At 42.0% G+C, this 26452-nt stretch overlaps 1 protein-coding gene across 5 annotated transcripts in view; it reads left to right on the top strand.

Moving 5' to 3' along the window:
* grik4 (glutamate receptor, ionotropic, kainate 4) overlaps positions 1–26452 on the top strand; it is a 249915-nt gene that overhangs the window by 144790 nt on the left and 78673 nt on the right. For 4 of the 5 annotated variants that reach the window (XM_086125398.1, XM_086125396.1, XM_086125397.1 and 1 more), the window contains exons 6-8: positions 12815–12980; positions 21458–21636; positions 25688–25741. In XM_086125398.1, the coding sequence (XP_085981524.1) occupies positions 12815–12980; positions 21458–21636; positions 25688–25741 (399 nt within the window). Of the gene's footprint in view, positions 1–12814; positions 12981–21139; positions 21365–21457; positions 21637–25687; positions 25742–26452 lie in introns of those variants that run through there. The other variant, XM_086125399.1, reaches the window with a different exon arrangement.

Genomic DNA, 26452 nt, shown 5'->3' with positions numbered 1-26452 from the left:
ACCCTGTAAGGAGCAGCGTGATGAAGTGCCATGACAAATGAGTATCATCCAATGAGGCCTACTTTTTGTCAAACCTGTGTACGCCTTTCACAAAATGAAACATTTTTTTTACATAAATTACAGTCTAATAATAAAGTTAAAAATTGCTACAAAATATTAAAACATAAAAAAAAAAGTCTTCCTGACATGTTCAGCTGAGCCTTAAATCCAGATGATTAGGCTGAATTATGTGATTACTTTCTATTCTAATTCAAAACATTAACTGCAGCTGCCCGCTAAGTTTGCCAAGAGTCACAAAACACCGCCAAGACAAGCAGTTGTTAAATTAGGCGAGGTCTCGCTGACCCAAGTGACTAAAATGCCGCAGCTACTAAAGGTCATGTTTATCGTACTATTTCAGCAACAACAAGAAACATTTGTTGGCTCTGTCGTAATAATCATGGACCCGTGAGCAAAAAGGATGCACTTTGACAGGAAATAGGACTTTAAGAGGTGTGTGTGTGTGTTTGTGTGTGTGTGTGTGTGTGTGTATATACAGTATATTTTATATATATATATATATATATATATATATATACACACACACACACACACACCCATCTTACAAAACACTCAGAGGTGGCCACTCCATCGGCCAACACAAAAAATGGTAACCCCCATAATAAGATATCCTTTATTTGTCCCACACTGGGGGAAATTTACAGTCTACAGCAGCAAGATTGTGGGTAGAAAGAAGAAAAAAATAAATAAACAAATAAATGGGCCTCATGTGTCGCTACAAATAGCTTTTCAGTGATGAGACATTGTGATTTTCTAGGAAGAAAACACGTGAACAATGGCAGAGATTTATAAAGAGAGTGTTGCCATTGATAATGGTCTGTGTACCGAATTCTTGCCAGAAATCATCAACCCCCTTGTGTTGATTTCCCTCAAGTACTTCTCACATTCCAAAAAACATGCATGTTAGGTTCATTGAAGACTCAAAATTATACATAGGTGTAAATATGACTGAATGTTGTTTGTCTATGTGCCCTGTGATTAGCTAACGACCGGTGCATCAGCAGTCCCAGAAATAACAGCCACCATTGCTACTTATACTGGGTGGGGAAAGATGATAAGAATTGTACATCACAGTCAGAGGAGTAATACTTGCCGAGTCAGTTAATAGTATCACAGATCATTTTAAAACACCAGTGGGAAGATTTTAAAGAATGCATAACAAAAACATGTGGTCGCACCAAGGTTAAAATGCATAGCAAATACATTTCAATTAAATCACAAATTAAAAAGTCCTTGACAGTCAAGCATTCTCATCGGACTGTAACGATATGAGAACTCATTCAAAGACAAAACTGCCGTATGATTAAGTATGGTTTCGGTGGAAGATGATGATTATCTTGAGCTTAATGTTTTAAATGGTAAGGTCAATTTAAATGAGTAATACTCCTTAGGAGCAAAAAGAAACGACCGCAGACTGTTTCTCACATTCAACTTTCTGCTTTGAGGTGTCGCCAGTCTCCTCTGATGTCTTTATTCAGTCGCTAGGGAGACATCCATCCACCTACTCACTGAATTTTTTACACCACTCTCCAATAAGACTCCATAAGGGGTTATGGAGGAGGTTCAGTATATGGAGTATATTGAGAAAGTGTTTTCCCGGTGTCTTCGCGCGTGGTGCTGCCTTTTAAAAATGTGCCGAATGTGAAGGTGTCAATTCATATATACAAAGGAGGTCCTCTCGGAGTTTCCACTGGTCATTTCTGTGAAATCATACATCTCTCTCTCTCTCTCTCTCTCTCTCTCTCTCTCTCTCTCTCTCTCTCTCTGTCTACCTGTATGTCTGTCTATCTATATATAATTTGTAATATTTAATCATGCAAAGCTGTATTATTTTTTCCATTTAATTATTACGATATGTTTCATATGTTAAATCCGGTGTCATTTTATTCTATAAAATACAGGTTCCTGAATAAAAGGCTTTGGGTGGAACAAAATAATGGCATTTCCATTCATTTCAATAAACAGCACTAAGTATACAGTACTTTACATTACCTAACCTGTACAATACGTAATTCAATCACACGCAACTGTCCCTGAATCTAATTGTGGTTTTCGAGTTATTCCCCGAAACAAAACGTCACCGCTGTTATAGCCTAACAATAGAGCCTTTCTAGCTAGCTCATTGTACATTGTAAAGACATAGGCTCGGGGAAAAGGGCATTGGAGTGAGAACCCGACTCCAGGAGGAAATGACCTTTTTTTTCTCTCTGAACCATCTGATCAATGAGAGAGAGATCTGATGGTCAATGTTCCACTTTCCTAAAAGGCACCATGGGAGCCGCACCACACTTCATCTTTATCACTAGGCTGCTACTTCCACGGCTACTGGGACCTGAAGCGGGCTCATTACTACCACAAATTGAGATCTCCTTGCCGGGACTGACACCAAGATGAGTTGGTTGCTTGGGCGAACTTGCGACAGTCACTTTATGACTCTTCCATTTGATATGTTTTTTAGTTATCGTTATCTGAATTCTAACAGCTGATCAGATACAGTAAATCTCTCACAAAGTGCTTAATGTGAACATGCAAACTCTCATTTCCTGCTGCCCCGGGGAACCATCCCCATCAACTTAATCAGCCTCACACGCTAATGGACAGTGGCCAACAAAATAGTCAAGCACTTTTTCAAATTGCAATAGATTACTCTGTCAAAAAGCGGTTCGATTTCTGTCCCTCAAAGCACCATTTACACCATCACCAGGGCTAATGAGTTGACAATTTTAATGAGCCACAGTAGATACATAAGATAAGAAAACCTTTACCGTATTATTCGCACTATAAGGCCTTTGGACTATAAGGCGCACCTTCAACGAGTGGCCTATTGTAAAACGTTCACATATAAGGCGCACCGCATTATAAGGCGCATAGAATAGAAGCGACAATAGTGGCTGCGGTTGCATTATCCATCCAATAGATGGAGCTACACTAAAGGGAATACAATACAATACAGCTTTATTTATAACACACTTTCACAACCGCTGCAGCTGTAACAAAGCACTTTACAGAACCTTTAAAATACTACATCCAAGAAATTGGATATTGATCGATTTAGGTGCGCTGTTGGCTTTTGAGAAAACTGAACGCTTTTAGGTGTGCCTTATAGTGCAGAAAATGTAGTATTATCTCACAATGGAGAAATTCGCAATTTACAGCAGCAAAATTATGAAAGGGAGAAAGTAGAACACAAAAAGTATATAAATAATTATATAATATAAAACATACAGTAAATATAAGTATATTAAAAACGGGTGAGTCCAGATCTTCAGGACCGTCTATTCAATAGCCTGACAGCAGTCGGCAGGAACGAGCGGCGGTACCTTTCCTTCTTGCAGCGCGGGTGTATCAGTCTCTGGCTGAAGGAGCTGCCCAGTGCTGTCAGGGTGGCCTGAAGGGGGTAGGAGGGTCTGTCCATCATAGCTTTTAGCTTGGCTAGCATCCTCCTGTTGCCCACCTCCTCCAGAGTGTCCAGGGAGCAGGCTGTTGGATGGCATGTTCCAAGCTACAAATATCACATTGTCAATGGTGTAAAATCAGAATATTTGTAGGTACAACTCTGGTCACAAGCCATTATACTTGTAAATGTACACAGATTTTAAGTGTACCTGTGGTGGTCGGAAGGATGTGTGACGCTGTGGGAAAAGAGCAGTTTATTCATCCATCCATATTCTATTTAGCTCATCCTGTTCAGTTTCAAAGCTGACTTTTGACGAAATGTGAACAATACCCTTGACTGGTTGCCAATCAGTGACCGGGCACATATCGAGACAGATAACCATTTGCTCGCACGTCCACAGATTGTACGGGAAATGAATATATGCTCAGGTTAATGTACCAGTTGGTGTAGTGGTACATTACATGCTCAGGTTAATGTACCACTACACCACCAGTTAGTCAGATTTCTTCACAATGTGAAGAAATCAGTTTATTTCTTCATTGTGTTGAATTTTTTTGTTGTTGTATTTTTTCATCAAGGATGGAGCACAGTGCTATCTGTATTTATTAACAACATGATGAAACATCGCCTTGGTTTATGGGGACATTTCAATGTGGAAAAATGATTTAGGGTGAATGGCAGCAGACCATTTGGCGATGTGTTTCAAGGGGAGATCCCGTTCATCATCCGAGACCTTGTTGTGTGCTAATTGATAGCCCGGACTTGCAACATCTGTACTGTAAACAATACCCTTGAAACATCACGCCAGCGAAAGTTCCTGTCGCCGAGCCTGACATGTTTGATCACCCATAAAAAGTGGTGTGATGAAAAGGTTTCGCTCTCCTGCCACTTGGGGCGTTCAAACCAACAGATGTACTTCAACGTTCTGGCTCTGCTCTCCATATGTCTGGCTGACCTACTCGGACTGCCTCTACAGCAGGCTCCACTTTGGGTTCACAGCAGACAGGTAGCAGAAAGGCTTACACGCTCGACTGCATAGCAGCAAAATAACTCCAGCTAAGTAACTTGTGATTCCTGGCCAAATTTGAATGTAACGTTTCTTGAATATGACCAGAAATGTTCTGTTGAAATGCCGAGTTGAACTAAGATAGCACTCAGTGGAGCACAAACCTCCGTCAAGGCTGAAAAATCCTTAACGCGCCAGTCCGTCTGACTGCAAGGACACTTTGGCCCTGAAGGTGCAGCTCCATCTGCTGGTTGGTCACTGGCCCTTTCTGACCCCAATGCAAGTTGACAGTATGAGCAAATGTTGATTATAATGCCTCAAGGGAAGAATCAACATTCTTACATTTGTTGCACACCACACAGATAAATGCAGGGATAAATTGTTATATTCACCTCAAGAGGGTCTCTTGTTTTTTTTAATTTTATTTTTTTACAGCATTGCTTGCAGTTTTATGGTTCAATTAACTAGCGGCGTGAGAACATGTGAACATCTAGAACAGTGGTTCTTAACCTGGGTTCGAGCGAACCCCAGGGGTCTGACGGAGCCTCTGCCATGGAGGGGAAGACACACGCGACTCAACTTGTTAATTAGTTATGACACGCCCGCTTGGCCATCACTGGCTGCAGATGATCACATGACATTGCTTGTCCAATCAGTGCTGCGGGAAATTTCGTTCGCTTCGTAGTCAATGTGTGACTGTCGTGACAGTACATCGTTCAATTTAAAAATAAGTATACTTATCCCATGAAAATGTATTAACTTTTTTCAGTTTTTAATACATGCGGGGGGGGTTTTATATCTTGAATTTGTAATATATATACCTGTATATATACAGTATATTTAGTTTTCACTCATGAAGGGTTTAGTGAATGTGCATATTAACTGGTTGGGTTCGGTACCTCTATAAAGGTTAAGAACCACTGATCTAGAATAAGACCTTCAACAGTGTTCGTCAAAAGGGGCGAAATGATTTTGTTGACACCTTATTTTTTTCGTGACGATAAGAGCTATATATGGTCTTGGGCATGTCTGCCCAAAGCAACACGTTGGAAATGTTGCCTAACAAATAAATAGTGATCAAAAACAATGCCTCGGAGACTCATTATTGGCGTTATGTGATGAAGTCAGTGGGTATCCACCTCACTTGGCTTGGCAATGTAAGGATTTGAGCTCTGTTTTTGGTCATGCTAGCAAATCAAAGGGTAATGTTGTCAATCATGAATGTAAGCATACTGTCATGCACATTGTAATTGGCCGCTAAACAAAGGTGCATCCTCTTCCCTGTTGGGAGCTGGGCGTAGATTGTATTTGTTCGCTCCTTTGTGAACGACCTCATTAAAAGCCAGTCTAGCGGCGGTCTGCAGACCCGCAATCCCTTCTGTCACACTGCAGGGAACACACGCAGGCATCCAGTACATACAAATCCGAGGTAGAATGAGCAGACACACACAACCGTGCACCAATCCTAAAAACGTGCATCTTTTCTGACTTGCCTGATAGAATAGAATACAATTCTCAAGCATCCCTTGAGGATCGTTGAGGTATAGTGGCTAGGAAGACAAACTTGTTACAGAAGGGCATGATATCAAAATGGTCAAATGATTCATTCTATTTACAATATCGTTAAACGAGGTCCCTGCCAAAGTTCGAAACGAGAGGATAAAATGGAAACGCATTCCATCTTCAACATAGGCAAACATGCCATTAGGTTACGATATGTACCAAATAAAATGGAAACCAATCATGCTGACTCAACCAAAAAGCATTAGTTGAATGTCTTTATATGTTAATTTTGTGACCAATCACTATATCAGAATGCGGGAGACAGTTTGGAGTTTATTCAAAGAAGAATGCACTAGGGCTGCACAATACAGTATATCGAGAAAAAAAAATCAAGCATTGTGATTATGCCACATTGCAAAATACGATCAATTCATATGGAAATGTTTTTGTCCAACCAGTCAGGTGCAACCAGTAGTTGAACAGTATCTAATAGCATTACGAACACTAAAGAACATGATTGAATGTATATTTTCCAATTAACAAACATGATTTAGTTCATTCGATAAGAAAGATATAATTTCTTTAAGAACATATTAAATATCGCAATAATATTGCGATCGCAAAATTCAAATATCGTTATATCTCATGTACATGCAAAATACTGTTAATTACGTATATGTTTTACACACACATCCAGAACATACAGTACATACCAAAACTTAGTGTACAGAACAAAAACATTCTGACGCCACTCACTTTGACTTAATGGCCACTTGTCATGGTTCCATTTTGTTTTGTCTCCAGCGGGTGCCAGTGGAGGGCTCTCCCTCCAGCTCCGCACCTGTTCCTCGTCATGTCATTGTCTGTCACCTGCTGTAGGAGACTGCCAAGCCGTCACCAGTTGTCGGATAATTCGCCTTGGTCACGTCTCACGCCCAAGTGCTTATTTTCTAGACCTTCGTGATTCTGGATCTCGTTCCTTGTCCTATTTGTGTTCTGGTTTGTTTCTCTTGTTATCTCTGTGTTGTTTTGATATTGCTGTCCTCGGTGCGTTTTTGTTTTATTCATTAATTGGCTTTTCCTTTGATTCATTGATTGGCTTTTCCTTGTCGTTTTTGACAAGTGATTTTGTGTGTTCTATTTTTCTTGCCGTCTGCAAGCTCTTTTTGTTAGTAGCGTTATTTAGCCCTGGGTTGTGCCCAGCGATTTATGTTGCACTTTGTCGGTCTCGCGACCTTATTTCGGAAATAACCATTTTTTTCTGGACTCGATCTTATACTTGTCTGCGTATGTGGAATCGACTCCTGTTCCTGTATTTCGATGACAGATCGGCGTTCCTGCCAAGCTTTTACTGTGAACTTAAGGACAGCATTTCCTTGAGATTTATGTTGTCGGTGGAAGCTTTTACTGTGAACTTAAGGACAGCATTTCCTTGAGATTTATGTTGTCGGTGGTTTGTACATAAACACCGAAAGACGACATGTGACAAATTGACACTGCAAATTGTCCAATTTTACACAATTTTTTACATTTTTCTATCATTTGGGAATTTCTATACTTCCCTTTTTTCAATTTCTCTTCTTGGAAACTTACTCTGTCATTCTCATCTGACAATCCAGCTGGAGGCTTTATGTCTCGGCTTTCCCTCCTCCTTGACTTGTTCTCCGTCTTCGTTTCCTCATCCTTCCGTGAGCGTACTGACAAACATCTGTCTTTCAGCAGCAGTCAATGCTGCATTTCTTCATAGTAACGCCGTCAGAAAGCACAGGTTACCTTTGGGTCTTGGCGTTTGTAAATATTTGGTAGTGTCTCCCTCAACATAATTATCATATGCAATTAAACCTGCTCCCATGGTAATGGTGACTCTGAACAGATGCTTAAATAATAAGATAATTCACTTCAATTTCATTTTGAACAGCATGTCGACTTTCGGATATTTGTTTAGTGTCTCATTGAAAGCATCCGATCACTATTTTCAAAAAGCAAATTAAAACACCTTAAAAACAGGGCGAGGGAAATTATTACATTCTTTTACATTCATGAGATGAAAATATGCCATGCAGTCACATATTCTATACTGAAAGTGGAAACGGAGGCTTGAAATCAGTGGAACAAATAACGGACTTCAATTTCTATTCCCACGTAATAAGAAGATACAGTGCTACCTCGATTTTGTGTGGACTTTTTACCCGCATTGAGATCAACTATACTCTGAATCATGTGTTTCAGAGTCCAAACTGCCACCATTCTGAAACATTTATGAACTGTAAACGTTCAGTAATATATGCACATTGGCTTGGCAGTGAAAGCAGAAGTAAACAAGCCTAATGGTCAGACGTGACAAACAGCAAAGCACTCCTTCAACCCTCTTGTAACTTGAATGACGAGGAACGGGTGATACACTTGACTTATGTTGTTATTTTACTTCAACCTGCAATTTCATCTAATTTAAAGCATGAACTATATGCTCAGGCGGCCCGGTGGAAGAGTGGTAAGTGCAATGACCTCACAGTGCAGAGGTACCGGGTTCGATTCTAGCTCCGGTATGTTCTCCCCGTGCCTGCCTGGGTTTTCTCCCAGTACTCCGGTTTCCTCCCACATTCCAAAAACATGCATGGCAGGCTGATTGGACACTTAAAATTGCCCCTAGTTGTGAGTGTGAGCATGGATGGTTGCTTGCGTCTGTGTGCCCTGCGATTGGCTGGCAACCAGTTCAGGGTGTCTCCCGCCTACTGCCCGAAGATCGCTGGGATGGGCTCCAGCACCCCCCGCGACCTTTGTGAGGATAAAGCAGATCAGAAAATGGATGGATGGATGTACATATATGCTCTACCTTTTAATTTTTGTTTTTGTTTTTTGTGACATTTTGACCAGTGGGTATCACATCGATTGACGTCTGGTGCAGGGTAGGAGGGTTAACAGATATTTTCTAGTGGAAAATTATCGGCAATCACACCTGGGGCAAGAAGTTGATAGACAGTATCAAACATACTGGCAAAAATAAATGTATCACCAAAATAAATAAATAAATACTAATGACTTTTACCATGTATTAATAGGCTGATTTAGCCCATTTATTCAGGATTATCAAATTTGATACATCAACAGGAGTCACAGAAAGGAATACCCATTTTGAGGAAAATAGCTCATTTACTTATTCATTCATTTATATCCGTTGCATGCTTTTTTGCAAACCTCACGGGAAGCTTCTTGCGTTGCCTTAAAAGCATCGCCCTGCTGGGTATGCCCGGGAAAGATTTTCTTGCTTTTAGTGTTCAGATTAATCGACCAATACGGATGAATTATACGAGCTGTTGGTTGCAGATAAGAAGTGCGGCAGGTGACTCAAATGGCTTGACAGCTTGCTGTTCTTCATGCGGTACATCGATTTTCTGTCTTCGGAGCACCTCTGAGTCAAAGCATTGCATGGCTACTCTTCAGTGATCAATTCATACTATTGCTTTGATTGCCGACACGAGGGGTCGATATGTTGAGATATAGTACTCCCTAAAGTTTCTATAGAAGTAAAAATTAAAGTGGGCTGTGGGGTTTCCAGAATTTGATCACTTGTAATGCTTTTTTTATTTACTTTTTGGGAGATTATATAATGCATTATTATCAGACAATATTTCCTTGATCTTCATTGGAGAACATTGCGCTCATTTAATCCATTAATACACATGTTTTGAATATTATCTTAATAGGAAGTGAATGTCCTTGAATGTGCTGAACTCCTGCTTCCATGCTGGTATCTTCAATGCGGATTGCACAGGTTCTGATGTGTGACGTCATGGTACTTGCCATCTGATTTGGGTTGATTAAGACCTGATTGATTCTTTTTCCATTGGTTCCTTTTTTTTACACTGAAGAAAAAATGCTTTGTTGGATTTTGTCATGTGGCTGCACATGTCAGAATCATCTGGATATAGATTTCGATTGGAAGTCTACTGAGAAACTGTGGCTGGATCCAGTTGATTTCATATTGTGAAACCATTTGACGAAATAAAACGGAATAAATTCAACGCACCATCTCATTAACACGGGCAAGAGGAAAAAATTGAGCAGTGAACCGAAAAAAACATCCTCTGTTTCTTATTTAGTTGGCTCACCAGTTGCGACTGATTCAACAGCACCTCGGCTCGGTGCAGCCAGGCAGTGCTATCTATTTTCCCATGATTGCTTCAAGACACAATTAATCAACAATCAATTCCACACAATTGACCAAATTCTTAACGACCAATTAATTATTTCTCTGCCCATGCCCGATAGGAAGTATCTTTTTCCATTAACAAAGGTAACGCCAGGACCAAGTTCTGAGAAATTAGACAGGTAAACAGTGGAACAGGCCGGGGTGAAACGAGTTATGAGAAAAAGGGACAGAACTAAGAAAAGGGAAGTGCGAAATTGGACAAATCCAATTGGAACAATCAGAACTTCGTCCCAAAAATGGGCTCAGTTCCCCTGCGTGCTGTACAACTATTATCCAGGCGTAGGGCTCTTTCTCGCCCAGGTTTGAGCGTTCCATCGGGGCCTGTCACTGCTGGCTGCACCTCCATCCATCCAGACACCAAGGGACTCCATTACACAACAATGGGCAAGGATTGAAAACCAATCAAGGGAGTAAGGTGACGAGGAGGAAGGCAATGTATGGCCAATGAGAAGAGCACAGACAGGCAATCTTCCGTGATAAAGAGGCTCCCTTTCCCTGTTGCTCCTCTCAGACCCAGCATGTCCTCCAGTTTACCCTTCAAGCCCCACCGGGCTCCACCTAAATGCCTGGCCCGCTGACTGACCCAACACCTGCTACTTGTTCTCACCCCATTTCCCCACTCAGTTCTGAGAGTCAACCTTGGTCGTGACTATCCGGTCACATGATAAGACGCTAATTTCATTCAGGGGAAATGAATGCAAGCTTGCGATACAATGTGATGCAGGATGGAGGATTTGTTGCACAATTTGTTGTTGTGATAAAGATACATTTCTGGTCCAGTATGTCTCGTAGAGGAGTTGCCCTAGTCGACCCTTTATTGGCTTTGCAGTTTTACAGTCTGACGTCATGGTTTAGAAGCACTTTTGCACCGAGAATTTCGGATCGTGCGACCCTGAGAGATATCACCCTGTGTGTGAAATACCTTTTCATACAAATAGGGTTGTTTGGATTTTCTTGCAGGCCACGGGGGAATACAGATATTTGTAATGCTACATCGAAGCAACACTGGGAAGAAGAAGGGTAATCAATCTGAAGATTGCCTGCCCCTGCCTACTGAAATGGACGGGAGAAATGTATTTATTGATTCTCACAGAAGGCTTGGCTGACTTTTCTTTTCTTACCCTCTGCGTCTAATTTTTGATGACACCGGAAACACTGTACACTTCTCCCACTAATGAATTGATGTCCTTTTCTCTGAATACTATTAGACCGGATTTCCAGTGAGGCTTTTGGACACAATTAGCAACCACAAAATGATATGAATGTAATAATCTCTCAGCAGAAAGTCCTTTTCAATTTTCTGTGATAAACAAGTTCTGTAAACGTTTCAACCACCGACCGTTTCAACCAACGACCATTGATTTTCCCACAATTTTTCTCGTTATACCTATAAAATGTTATCAGCGCCAGCTATTATATGTGCTGCTATTTATGTCATTGTCATAGCACCCGAAATTAAACTGCCGAGCTCATTCGTAAGGTTCTTGTTGGAAAATGTTTTAAAACAGTGGCTGAGGAGGCGTTCAAATAAACGCTGTCTGACAAGAGCTTGTTCTTGTGGGTGGTATGAAAACAAATGCTGTGATCCATGCAGAGATTTTAGTATCTTAGTCACTCACTAAAATTGTGTGTTCTGAGTATGCGTCTGCCGCTCCGTAGAGCCTTGGGTTTTCTTTGGCTCGCAAAAGAAAAACATACACTCACAGGCGCACGCACAATGTTTCTGTGTGACGCGTACGGCTTTTTGACGTTTTCCGTCGTACACGTTGGCAATTTTGTCTTTTTGTGGGGGAGTGAGTTTTGTCGAGTGTCAGGAGTGAGATGTCGGTTTCAGCCTGAAGTGAAATTTGGGTTGCAGAGGTACTAACCTCAGACTTTTCTTTAAAATGCAATGGTGAGCTTAGCTGATGCTATGCAATTCTATTCAACTGTTTTCGATTCAACTTGACCCAAGAGTTGAAGGCATTACTCCTCCCAACGGTGTCAGACGTTTGACGGTTGGCTCCTCCTCAGGGCTTCTCATCGTATCGGTGTCAGAAGTGAGATAGTCAGCCTTTATTTGAAGCCAGTTGAAATAAAGGTTGATGGTCCTACTCCTCAGACAGCGATCGGATCGTGTCAGAAATGAGCATGGGACTCCTCTGACCTCCCTGACAAGTGGTGTCAGAAGTAGGATGGTTAACCATGATTTGACATGGTTCAAATCCGGGTCGAGCATACTACGCCTCAGACATCGGTCGCAGAAATGCCAGAAGTGGTTTGACTGGTTTCAAATTCAGATTGAGGGTAGTGCTCCTCGGGCTTCTGTGAAAAATGCTGTCAGAAGTAGAATAGTCAGCTAATTTGAAGCCGGTGCAAATAAAGGTTGCGGCGGCTACTTCTCAGATAATTGTTAGGTAGTGTCAGAAATGTGATGGTAAACTGTGAGGACTTACAAATCATGCCCTCGGATTAGGTGATCAACTCTGCACAGATGCCATGGATAATGGAAATTCAAAATAACTTGCATTTGATTTTTCAAACCTATAAGCTCCTGCTAAAATGCAGGTTCCATGTCGTCCTCAGGCCTCCTCGACCAAATGGTGTATGGTAAAAATTTGCCATAAATTGTACTTTTGACATCCTTGTCTCTGTGCAGGTGCCGTACGTCAAGGTGGCTCCAGAAGACATTCTAAAAGTCCAGTTCCCTCGCTTCACCACTCTAGACATGAGGCCAACCAACATGGATGTCAGTCTGGCTATCGCGAGCCTCCTCACCTTCTTTAACAGCACCGCCTCCTGCCTCATCTGTGCACAGGCCGACTGTGAGTACAGAATAAACACACACAGTGTACACACTCGGGGATGAGCATGTTCACCAACCTCCATCCCTACACCTGCTGACAAGGTGCAAACAGTGTTTCATGTGTTTTCCTTTAAGACGTGTTGACACACCGAGCTATCCCAAATGCACAACAACTGTGTTCCAGCAGCAGATGCAGCACTTTATCAAAATCTCACCCTCTGACACACTGTCTGAAACAGCAGCTGCAATCCACAGAGCGTGCTTGTTGCCAGCATCCCAAAATAAACAGTCTGCACTCCACAATCATCATCTTGAAATCCAAATTAAATATCGCTCGTCGATGTGTAGTCCCTCAACACCGCCCGATAAGGATCAAGCTTTTGACAGATGAAAGTAAGAAAAAAAGAGAGCAAATATTGCAGTTGAAGCCAGCATTGATCTCACCGACTCCTTGTTAGAGGCACTCGTTTGATTCCAAAGATACTAAACTGAATGACCTCAAAAAAAGCCTCTCAATCCCCTTGGGGCAGATTTATTTTTGCAAATGGAAAGGAAGATTAAATCATGGCCTGTTCCCACCCTCTTGTAGTCCACCGGGCAGTAATTACAACTCCCCAGACAAAGACACCATGACCCTGCCGAGTGGCATAAGCTAACCTTTCGTTTCACTGTCGGCTTTACACTTTGAGCAACAGAAACACATTAAACGTACATCAAAGGGCACGCAGTTGGAATTGAGACATGTCAAACCACCCACCTTGATTTCAATGTGCACACCTTGAGCGTCCTCTTTGACCGGTACATTTCCACGTTAGTAGTCCATCTGTCACTCAAAGCATGCCACTGACATGTTCACACTTAACTCATTCAATCCCAGCCATTTTCACTGGGGCAACCCCCTCAATCCCAGCGTTTTACTGGATTTTGACTGATCTTGCAAGGCCCAGAGAATATTTGGTGCTAATGCTACATAAACATGGAGCCTACCAAAACAAAGTTTGGGAAAAAAATATTGTTTCCATCTTTTTCCATTTTTCAGCAATCGGCATTACAAAATGGCTAAGTTTCATGAAAATGGCGATTCCTGGGTAAAAAACTGAGAAAAAGAGCTTTATGTAAAAGCATGCATTTCAAGCACGTGAGGCACCACTACCACCTACTGGTCACTTTTTCACATGATTTACAATACAAATAGCTTATTCTCATTTACAGATTGCATCCCCTCCTCCTCTTGATGACGCAAAAAAAAAAAAGATTTAGACGTACAAGTACGTCTTTGGTAGGTGGGGCTTAATTTTAAAAAGATGTACAAGTACGTCTTGTGGAGTTAAAGAGTTAATATGTATTTATCTATTTTTTTTCTTTATGTACAAGTCTATGCACAAACTTCATTAAAAAAAATTCTTAGGCACAAAAATCAATTACAGTACTACAAATTACTAAATGTCTTTGTATCATAATTCTCAATATAAAAAATATTTGATCCCAATGTACCGTATTTTCACGACGCGTCGGCGCACCGTATTGTTGGGCGCAGTCTCAGTAACAGGTGCTACTTCTGTATTTGACACATACACAAAACGGCACTGTATTATTGGGCGCAGCCAGGCATGGTAAAACAGGCCAGCTTAAACATACGGCATGCATGCACGCTAAAAACACGTTAGCTTGAAGCATACGGTAGCATGCATGCACGCTAAAACATACTAGGTATGTTATCTTAAAGCATACTGTAGCAGCTAAGACATACGGACACACGCTAAAAACACGTTTTTAAAAAGGCAACGGAAGCAAAACTGAGTTTGGTTGTACTTTATTTAGCCATTTTACAATGTACTCACGCGACTGGTACCTGCTAGGGGCGTGCCTTTAGCGTCCTCTTACACGATCACCCTTCACTCATTGGTGACTGGTACCTGCTAGGGGCGTGCCTTTAGCTTCCTCTTACACGCCCACCCTTCACTCATTGGCAGACTTCCGCATGCCTGTCGTCACTCACGTCCGCCTTTTCTCTGTATAAACAGCGTGTCGGCCGGAAGTGCTCCCAGTCAGGCTTTGGAACTCGGCGCATACACTAGACGCTCCGCATTATGAGGCATCCTGTCCATTTTGGAGAAAATTTAAGACTTTTAATGGCGCCTTATTGTCGTGAAAATACGGTAATGTGGTTTTAGTTTTCCTATCGTGCAGATCTCAGTCACTCAGATCTTGGATACTGACTGTGAGTAGATATTTTGGATTATTGCCGTTTACAGCGTTGGACAAATATAATGACAATCATGGTGGACTCTTAGGCACTCTTAGCAGAAATTCGTTTTTCAGCATTATTTCCTCCCCGTGGCTGTGCGTTGGTGTGTTGCAAGAGGCGTGCAAAGGAAATGGGGGGAAAATGAAATAGGAGAGTGGTTTGTTGAGGATGCTGTTGAGCAGCAAAGCATAAGCAAAATGCACCGATTGGGCTGAGGAAAGGGCACAGATAACCACTGCTCTCATACATTGGCATCAAGTAAAGAGATTGTCCAGACAGGCAGGCATATTGATTGCATGCTCTCCTCTGGCCCTTTTTCATTCATTTGAAAACTGAGTGGCAGAATGGCTCGTTTTGTGCGCGAGGGCCGCCAGAATTGTTTGGTCCCAGCTCCCCGAGCCGCGACCCTTCCCCATTGACGATTGCAGTCAGACATTGGCTTGGCTGCATGCTGTCAATGGCTCGTCCACATGTGCGGGCCTCATCCTCCACACCGCGGAGGGCCAAATAGAGTATGACCAATTCAGGCATATTTTCCCAACCATGGCTGAGGACAAATCGAAGCGTAGGTGTCATTATGTTTATGTTCACAACACATAAACATATGAACACAAACAAATCACCTTTCTTCTTTGCACGGATGCTTGTTGTAGCCGTTTGAAGAGACAGTGCACTTTCATAAATGAGGTGATGGGAGTAGCTGACACTTACCTGAAACAGCACATAAAAGAAGGCATTCTTATTTCATTAAGGAGCAAGCCACGGGAGCTGGAGGACTTATGATTTTAATCTTACAAAAACACCCGTGACGATATTAGTAGCATTTATATGCTGTCGGTTTATTCCGTAATCAGAATCACCTTTATTGGCCAAGTATGTAGAACAGATACGGAACTTGTCTCACTACACTCGTATCATCAAAAACAAGCAACTATGACAAACAAGGACATTAAGAATAGGTATGGAAAGACATTCCGTAATGTAAGGGCACCGTTGTGTGGTAGTCCCACCCTATGACAGCTGTGAGAAAACGTGCAAATTATCAAGCAGAGCTAACGTGATCAGTGGTAGAATACACTACTGTGACAGTTGTGCAGTTGGTGCAGATAATCATTGCACCATTTTAAAGTGACCCGTAGAAGTATTTGTAGAAAAAGTTTAACTGTACATTTTTTTTTCTTGAGCGCTTTAAAGTGTCTGGTGCTGTGGAATAGAGATCAGTGACAGTGGTGCAAGTAAGTACAGAGCTGGAGGTACAGTGATGATGAAGTAATGCTGTTACACAGGGGTGAGAAAAAATTGCGAAGAGCTATTATACAGGTAGATTTGGGTTACTGTTTGCGGAGTTAATGGCGAGAGGGAAGAAGCTGTTTTGAATGTCTGCTGGATTTGGTGCGCATGGATCGGTAGTGCTTGCCTGAGGGTTAGGAAGGGTTAGCCTGAGTAGCTGGAAAAGGTGGTGGGCAGGATGTGGGGGGTCCAGTAGGATTTTCCATGCCCTTGTCCTGGTTCTTGCGGTGTGCAAGTCGTCAAGAGTGGGTAGGGTGGTGCCAATGATTTTTTCCGCAGTCCTAACTGTCCGTTGCAGTCGGATTTTGTCCTTTTTTGTGGCGGCCCCCCAAACCAAAACGTGATGGAAGAACACAGGATGGATTCGATGACTGCCGTGTAGAACTGTCGTAGCACCTCCTGTGGCAGGCGGTGCTTCCTCAGCAACCTCAGGAAGTGCATCCTCTGCTGGGCCTTTTTCAGGATGGAGTTGGTGTTTTGTTTTTATTTATTATTATTTTTTTTTTTTACAGACCTTCAAAGACATAGATATTGTATAGTAGTAGCATGCTGTTGTGTGAGTAGATAAAACTAAAACTCGCAAAGCAAATGTGAATGTGACCTTGGGTGCAAATAAATCCCACGCCAACTGCACAACAACCAACTGTGTGAATGACTACATGATTGCTATTTCTTGCCAGGAGAGATTAAAGTCAAATAGATTTTGCTCATTCAGCTTTGTCTGTCCACAAAATAGTCAAGTAGAAACACACTGAAAATCCTCCTGTCCATTGTTCTTCAAAGTGTTTCCTGTTCTAAGTAGCTGGTTTCATATGTGATTTCTGAGTGTGACACTTGACATGAAATCCACATTCGTGACCTAAATTGAGCCCCTACGCCAGACACCTTGATGATTACAGCAACGTGCAGAAAAGTGTGAGGTCAAGTTACAATGGTATATATTAGTGTGACTGATCATGGTAATTAACCTGCCATGGTGGTGAAAGATGCTCTATGTTCACATTCCAACAGTTCACTGAACACGCTGTCATACCGGCAAACCTATTTGATTCAGTTTATTCGGCTATTTCATTGGCGGACTGATGAATAGGTGCTTGAGTGCACACGTCGCCGGTTTGGGTTTTTCAGTCGAATGACGAATGATCATCATAAGAGTCATGAAGCAATGTTCTTCTGCTCTGTGGTGTTCCTCACGGGTTTGACAGGTTATTTGACTGTAACTTATTCTGTTACCATCCAACATATATGTTGGGGTTACTTTTTGGGTTGTGTTTTTCTTTTCATTTGGGTGAAGCAGAAAGTGGTCGTCACAAAAGACTGACCCTCCAAAGCCGCTTCCCTGCACCTTCCGTTGATCTTGAGGCAAGAATCACCTTTTTCCTCAAGGTTTTTTTTTCTTTTTTGCTTTAGCGGTGACTCCTATATAATGACGCTGAACTAAAGTGGTGCATAAATCTAAAAGTGAGTGCTTGGGAGGCAATTTAGTGGATAAGAGTATAATAAGACACTATTTCTCATCTTCGACGTCAGTATAAGGTGGACCGTCATTCCAATCCTAAGGCCCTTGCACTGCCGTCAAACTAAATGGTAGAGTCGTGGGTTTGTCCCTATGTGATTTTTTGCATCAGAAAATAGCATTTGCTTCAATACAAATCAATTGCAAATACTTGGAATTCTCACAGAATTAAAAAATACAATTTTGTGATTTAAATGGAAGCATTCATGGCACTACATTAAACATAAAACAAATGAAAATGATTAGTTTAACAAGACTCCTCAATCATTGTCTAGTGTTAAGAATTCTGTTGATTACACAGAACTGATTGATGACTATTGGCGTCTCGGCTTGACTGAGGCAAAACGCAGTGCAGTCCTCTATTTGTCGAATCGATTGCTAATTTCCCGCAGTTATCAAATAGGCAATGAAGAAAATTTTGTCAAATTCCAAGTTTCAACAATTTTGTTAGTCTCTCACACTCATGCAATGATCCAAATTCAGTTCTTAGTCCAACAAAGAAAGAAAGCACCTGAAAGTTGGAGGTAAAACTTTCAACACCACTGCAGTGTGTCGGGCATTTTCACCTGATAGAAGTCATTGATGAAATTTATGGTTCCCCTCTGTGGTTATTTTGGGTTAATGGGGCGGTGATTACGCTGTCACTTCAATATTTTGACATATCTCCTCTACTGTACATTTTAAAGTTCACATTGGCGGCAAAGTCATAAAAGTAGGTCTTACTATGCCCGAGGCTCAATGATGAGTCATCACAAAGGTAATGTATTATTCACCTGCACACACTGTGGATTTCACTCTCTACTGCGTTAACATTCATTAACTGTACTCTCGGCAGGCTATTGTGGCCAGGTTTGCTCAGATTTGTGTTTACAGTACATTGGTGTCATCTTACACACAGTATTGGGAGGCGGAAATCAAATCGCTCGCTCATTATGAGGAACAGGAACCGTGCTGGCGGTGACATGTAGTTCTAGACTTTATAATACACTCGTTAGTCAAATTGATTTGTTAAAGCCTTGAAGAAGGACAAGAAATTCTACATGATCTTTCTCCAAAATGAATGTTAACTGCACACAGACTGTATTTCTGCCATGTTTTAGTTTTAGGGTGTGTAATCTAAATAAGGCAAAATTATTCCCTGAAAGAAGCAAAACTTATCTTCAACATTCATAGTACCAAACACCACAAGTGTAGTGAAAAATAAGTAAGATCTAAAACAACTGTCAAGTCTTAATTAAAGCTAAGATGGTCTTGCTTTCCATCCCTTGTTTGCTAATTTCTAAATTGTGTGTGTGTGTGTATCTCTCTCTCTCTCTCTCTCTCTCTCTCTCTCTCTCTCTCTCTCTCTCTATATATATATATATATATATAGAGAGAGAGAGAGAGATCCATCCATCCATCCATTTTCTGAACTGCTTTATCCTCACAAGGGTCGCAGGGCGTGCTGGAGCCTATCGCAGCCTTGTTCGGGCAGTAGGCGGGGGACACCCTGAACCGGTTGCCAGCCAATCGCAGGGCACACAGAGAAGAACAACCATTTGCGCTCATAATTATACCGAGGGACAATTTGGGGTGGTTAATCGGCCTGTCATGCATGTTTTTGGAATGTGGGAGGAAACCGGAGTACCCGGAGAAAACCCACAACAGAGAGAACATGCAAACTCCACACAGGGAGGCCAGAGCCAGGATCGAACCAATGACCTCTGCACTGTGATGTCGACGCGCTAACCACCGCACCCCCCCCCCCCCCTCTCTCTCTCTCTAAATAAAATGATAGCACCCTAGTGTGGAAAAACTCAGTCAGGACCAAGATGAGAGCATGAACTCCCTTGTGTGTCACTATATTTGTATGCAGCCACGTCAGACACAGTTCACCGTCTGAAGTCATGAAATCGACGTGAAATTGTACTTGAGCTGTCCCCACGAGCTGATGCACAGGCTTGGATGCGAGGCAGTCAGACAAGGAGGGTGATTTAGTGGAAGCTATTTCAAGCTCATCAAAGACGCTCTGTGTCATACTCGAGAGGGAGCTGGAATGACAGGTTCAAGGCAGGGTGGAGAGGAGGTCCCATGTCATTGGTGTCCACATCCGGCAAAACAAACACTTTCAATAATATACTGCCATGCAGACAGGAAGTCATTGTTACTTTATGAATACATTTATCACATTGGAAAGAACATAGGGAGGACACAGTGGTTAGCACGTTGGCCTCACAGTGCAGAGGTGCAGGGTTCGATTCCCGCTCTGTATAATAAAACCATGTAGTAATAAATGCAATAATATCTATGAAACATTGCCATGTAAATTTACCAGAGCAGGCTGCAACATGTGAAAAAAATGACACTGTACTTTTATTTAGACGTGGAGAAGCAACATGTAATTCATTATCGAAGATTGCTTTTGTAGTCTGTTCCAAATAACTGTCAACATTCAGATGCTCGTTCGTGGTCATGTTGTGAGTAAGTGGAGCAGAAGCTGCCATGTCACCTTACTTTGTACTCACTGTGCATCCTCTGTACAAAATCTCTTCTTCCTGCAATAACGAAACAAGAAAAGACAACTATTGGTGTTTCCCAATTTTCATTACGGTAATATAAAATATTAACCTCCAAAGTCATGAGCTCTGACAAGATGCCAAGGTAACATTCATGCTAATTTGTCGAGGTCCGTGCTCTCTAATAATCCCGCCTGAATTTTCCCTCTTCCTATATTGGAAATTAGCCAAATAACCTCTCAGGGTCTCTGCTAAATATATGGATGGCAAGTGACTCCTTAACTGCTGCCAGGAGCCTTTTGATTAAGTTGGCTATGTTTTAATTAGTGCAAATCCCTCCACCTTACTGGAATCAAAACAGTGTATTACCACAGCAATGAGCAGAAGGCAAATTGCTCAAAGGCCTTTGTGTGTGAGGCAGCATAACAGTACTTTCATTTAATGGAACTTGTTTCATGGACATCCATCCATCCGTCCATTTTCTAATCTGCTTATCTTCACAAGTGCTGCAGGCGTGCTGGAGCCGATCCCAGTTGTCTATGGGGAGTAGTCGGGGACACACCCTGAATTGTTTGCCAGCCAATCGCAGGGCACACATCGACGAACAACCATTCGCGCTCACACTCACACTTCGGGACACTTTAGAGTTTTCCATTAACCTTCCATTAATGTTTTTGGAATGTGGGAGGAAACCAGAGTACCTGGAGAAAACCCACACAGGTACAGGGAGAACATGTAAACTCCACACAGGAAGATCCAGAGCCGGAATCGAACCCTGCACTTCTGCACTGTGAGGCGGACGTGCGCATCCCTCTGACTTTTCTACAACTATTTATTTTCAACTTTTGTGAAAGGTTATCCGTGTTAAGCCTACTCAAGTCTAAAGTCTCGTTAGAGTCTTCACTTCATTAGAAGTAATCCACTGTGTGTGTTTGTGTGCGTCTCAGGCTTATTGAACCTGGAGCAGCTCCTGAGGCAGTTCCTCATCTCCAAGGAGACCCTGTCAGTGCGTATGCTCGACGACAGCCAGGACCCAACCCCGCTCCTGAAGGAGATACGAGACGACAAGACCCCCACCATCATCGTTGACGCCAACGCCACCATGTCCCATATCGTTCTGGAACGGGTGAGTTTTGTGCACACGATGGAAATATAACAAGAATCCCTGAGGACTGAGAAATGCTGAAGGCAAGAAATGTTCAAGGATAAAAGTAATTCAATATGTAGAGATTTTATTTTATTTTTTACTTGGAAAAAAAAAGAGACGTTTTTCAGCTTCATTTTTGTTGAGATATAAATTGTATTTCCCATGGCGGACAAAGTAGGGAATGAAGAAAATACAGAAAGAGTAAAATGTTCTTTTTTGTTATTTCGTTTTTTGTTTTTACTGCCATAATCCATTTGCTGTCTTGAATCACAAGGAAGACAAATTGTTGCAGTTTGGGCTGAGGGCACATCTTTGAAAAACAAAGCGTCATCAGTCTACAGTTGCAGAAATAGTCCAAAATAAAGACAGCGGAATTGAGGCAGTGCCAAAAAGAATTTAAAAAAAGAAAAGATGCTTCTACGTCCAAAAAATATTGATGACAGCATGAAATGTTTTTCAACCCATTTTTCATTATTACAAGGTGACTATTCACCGCATATTAAATGATACGGATGTTTATCTCGATAGACTGATGACACTATACATGTGCAAACATGCGTGTTCACACACTCCCTGAACTCATTGTTTCACTTCTGTTCATAGTTCATTTCATCAGTTCAAAAGAGTGCAGATGACTATTTTTGCTATCAAACCCCCTTTTGTGGTGTTATGTTTTTTTGTCGAAGGAAAATCTTATTTAGATGTTTCAGATGTCAGAAAAGCAAAAAAAAAACAAAACAGTGGTGCTACACTTGAAATTCATGCTTTTTTTTTCCTCAGAAAATGGAAATCTAATGCTGATTGCGAAAGAACGGAAAAAGATAGAAACAAACTTTTTTTTTCAGCCTTATCTTTCTTTTGGTCGGCTGCATGTTTATATCGCAATAGAACACAAAAATCTGCGGGCCTGGCAAATCAGTCAAAATCCTGTAAAACGGTTGATTGAGGGGTTTGCTCCAGTGAAAAGCAGCTAGGATTCAATGAGTTAAACAATTACATATTGTTTGGTGGACCTGGACGGACCTTTTGTTTTGAATTCAGGTCACCTCGTTCTTTGTCCCGCGAATGTACCGTCTTTACGCAATGCTTACAATTCTATGCTTCTGCTGTAGCTTTTATTTGCCACAGTCCAGCCTCAAACGACGATACTGAACATTATTTTTCTCCCGACCTATTTTTCAATGCATAAAAAACACCTCGTGAACCTCGGCACATTCCAAAAATAACCTGTGATCTGCAAACCCATAAAGCCCATTATATTAGGATAAGAACATTTTTACGGCGCCATTAGCAAGCACGACACTTTGTCTCCAGCAGAACAATATGATCCTAATGTGCTTTCTCCTCTCCAGCACATGCTGATAATTAACCTCTCAGTACATTATTAACACCTTGGACACTAAAAAATGATGACGCCTTGCCTGATTGGAGATTAATGTCTGTAAGAGGCTCGATGACATCGATACTATGATCTGGGGAGAAGCGAGGGTGTTCGGCGGTGGCATATAGTCCTGCTGTTATTAATACACACCTCATTATTTCTGCAAGGCAATAGATGGATGGATTGCCAGATTGAAGGTGACGTCAAACGGATGCATCATGGAGTGGGGAGAGGCGGCGTTTTGTTCCGTTTTCATTTGCTCTTTTTCCTGCAGTGGTCTTCTTTTCAATCAAGCATTCAGGCTGCCATCAGCGGTCATCTGATCACCATAGCAACCCGAACAACAGTGGGCCAAAGAGCCGTAGGAAGCCATAGTGGGATGTCTGGCCTCTCACCGCCTATGTAACCCGTTTCTCTCTTCCTCCTTTCTCCTGATTATACATTCAGAGCCACTCCAAGTATTCATTAACATGGCATGATATTTACAGAGAGAACTGTAAAAATGGGAGAAAATAATCAAATGATTTTGTCATGACGGTATATGTTACCGTTATGATCCCGGTGACCACGGCAATCACGTTGCAGGCCACGAGTGGAAAAAGCTGAATGGATGTGAGACAAAGGGCACGTGATGATTTCAAACGTGACTTGCCATGGCCGACGGGCCGTTATTTTGAAACCAAAAAAAAAAAAAAAGAAATGGCCTCCGCATTTATGATAAGGATGAGAATCGTAGTCAGCCATAATAAAACGGTGTGAACACAACAAGATGTGACAAAACGTAGTCGGCCATGACAAAGCTTGAAGGCCATCTGAAGTCGAATGGAAAGCATATTTATTTCCATGGGACCTCTCCGTTTCAAGTTTTGTCACCTACTGCCCCATTTTGTCTCATTTCGTCACAGTTCTCACAGCAAGCTAGGATGAATGGTAACCGTTTCATCACGTTCAATCCGTCCATGCCTCGCACGATAAGGTGTTCTTTCTACGGCACAACACTGCCCTGCGATGCAAAACTAGCTATAGCGCCGACTACCGTCACATACGGAACGGATGTCTGAACGTAACAGTTGATTAATGTCCAAACATCCATCCATTTTCGAATCCGCTTGTTCTCACAAGCGTTGCGGGCCTTGTGGAGCCTGCAGACAAGATCGTATTTTAGTGTATCACTCCGTGCACTTATCTATCCATCCGAATTTCTTTCTTCCTTCGCCTCCCTTTGTGGAACGCTGTCCGTCTTTGTGGACGTCAAGAGACACCGGGGTTTTGAAAAGCTGACCAGCTCCACTCTAAAGTGGGAGAGCAAAACATATCAAAGTTTCACACCGATGTGTTTGCCGGGCTCGGATGAAACGAGCGCCCATCTTGTCCAAAGGGATCCTGACTTGTCTTGTGTGCATCTTCCAGGCGAGCCTCATCGGACAAAGGTCTCGCCTTTGTGAGCTTTTAGTATTCAGAGCGATTTAGGTCAGTTGTGTTAGCGTGCCGAATGTAATCTCATTCAGTCAGAGAACAGCTGCAAAGACCTGCAGTGGTAAAGATACTCAGCTCGCTATCGGAGACAGTCAGCAGTATATTCAAAACACAAATATAACAATTGCTGTTCCTTGAGGATTATTTCCGTTCAGTTCAATGAATTTGAGTAGCTTTTGTGCAACGGGGCATTCAACACCTAAAGGAAGTCTTTCTTAATTTATTTTCATGACTTTTGCTTTTAATGACTTTTGGATGGCGTGAGGCAAATTTTTTGCTGCCACCAAAGTAGGGATGGGACTGAATTTATTGACACACAATAGGAAATGAACGATCGATTTGATTGTTTTTGTGTGGGGGTGGGGGGGGGCATCTGAATATTCTAAACTCCTGTTTCTATGAAAGACAATACTGTTCAGAGGAGTTGAGCCACAGCCTGAATTTAGATCTGCTTCCGACAGATGATGTCATGTTCCGCTTGTTTCGATAGCAAAACAAGGAAATTGATTGAACAGCACCTCCGCTAGTTACCACCAGGTATTGCACTCCATTGCGCGTCATTTACTTCACCACATGACGAATTAATCATCAGTTCAACGCAATCAACCAAATGCTTAACAATCAAGTCATCAATGAAACATTTTTTGTGAGACAATCACTCTACACTTTTTGGGGGGCTTGAATCTGATGGCAATATAATCAAAGTGAGAGTTTTTCAAGGTCATTGTTGCTAGTTGTGGAAAATACTTGACCTGATCATCTTGCATACTGTGTGCCAATACCTATTTTTGATAATGACAGCAATTCTGAAAAGTTCACCATCTCCTTCACGCTCGCACTCTGCTGTGACTTTGATTTAATCAAATTGTCAGACACTTGTCGTGCGGCATACTAATTCACCTCTGAAATTTAATTGTGCACCCCAGAGCCGCAGTCAGATAAATGTCTGTTCTTATCAAGAACGGGATTTGATCAGCGTGCCGCGGCGGGGAGCACAAGTTCGCTGACCTCTCACCTCTTCATATCCTTCACTCTCTCGACTTTCCAATTTGTTTCACTTGCTTCTGTTTGGACTCCAAACCTTTAATTTTAGCCCCCCCCCCTTTTTGTTTCTCTTACCCCACTCTAATGTTTGCCCTCACTGCTCCTCTTCTTCTTTTTTGCTCTGTGCAGGCATCAGAGCTGGGAATGCTTTCAGCCTACTACACGTACATCTTCACCTCTCTGGTAAGCAAAATAGGAGCTGCTCTTTGCTTTTAGATGAATGTAACTTTGAAAGCCGTGAGCCTCTGATGTTGTGCAATCCTGAAAAATATGCTGAAAGTCCACCTGCGTGCAAGAATGGATTGCGTTGGACGAAAGATGCTGCACTGTCTCGATATACAGTCGCGCTGAAAGACTGTGCGTGCCCCTGCGACATAGTAGTTTTTTGTTATTCCTTCTTGACATCAATAATTGGATGGATGGATGATGTTAGGCAGACAGGAGCTGAGACAGAGACGCAGTATGACACCATGGCCTCATTATTCAAAGTCTGCCTGCCTTCTTTGCCTCCTTTACGTTTGCTTCCGTTAGTTGCAGCTTATCTCGACTTTCCACAATAATTTGCGGTGGAGTGTTGCCGGAGCAAATCTTGATAGAGGTCGAGTGTTTAATGAAATTCTTTGTCATTGACAGTATTTATAATATTGTGCTAAGACGGGGGGTGTCAAACTCATTTTTGTCGCGGGCCACGTTGAAGTCAAGTCTTCCCTGTGAGGGCCGTTACAATAGTCAAACCAAATAAATGTTTAATCATCTCATGGTGTCATTACTTCGACACAACCCATAATGGCTTAGCAGTTTTGAAATCACTCAAGTCAACTTTATGGTTTGTTCAAATAAGTGTAAACAGGGGAACAAAATTATTGAAAAATCGCAATGGCTTTTATCACACAT

Source organism: Hippocampus guttulatus, chromosome 12, assembly GCF_054856545.1.
Source record: "Hippocampus guttulatus isolate MCC_2025c chromosome 12, RoL_Hgut_1.0, whole genome shotgun sequence".
Taxonomy (NCBI): domain Eukaryota; kingdom Metazoa; phylum Chordata; class Actinopteri; order Syngnathiformes; family Syngnathidae; genus Hippocampus; species Hippocampus guttulatus.
This window is presented reverse-complemented; position numbering and strand designations above follow the sequence as displayed.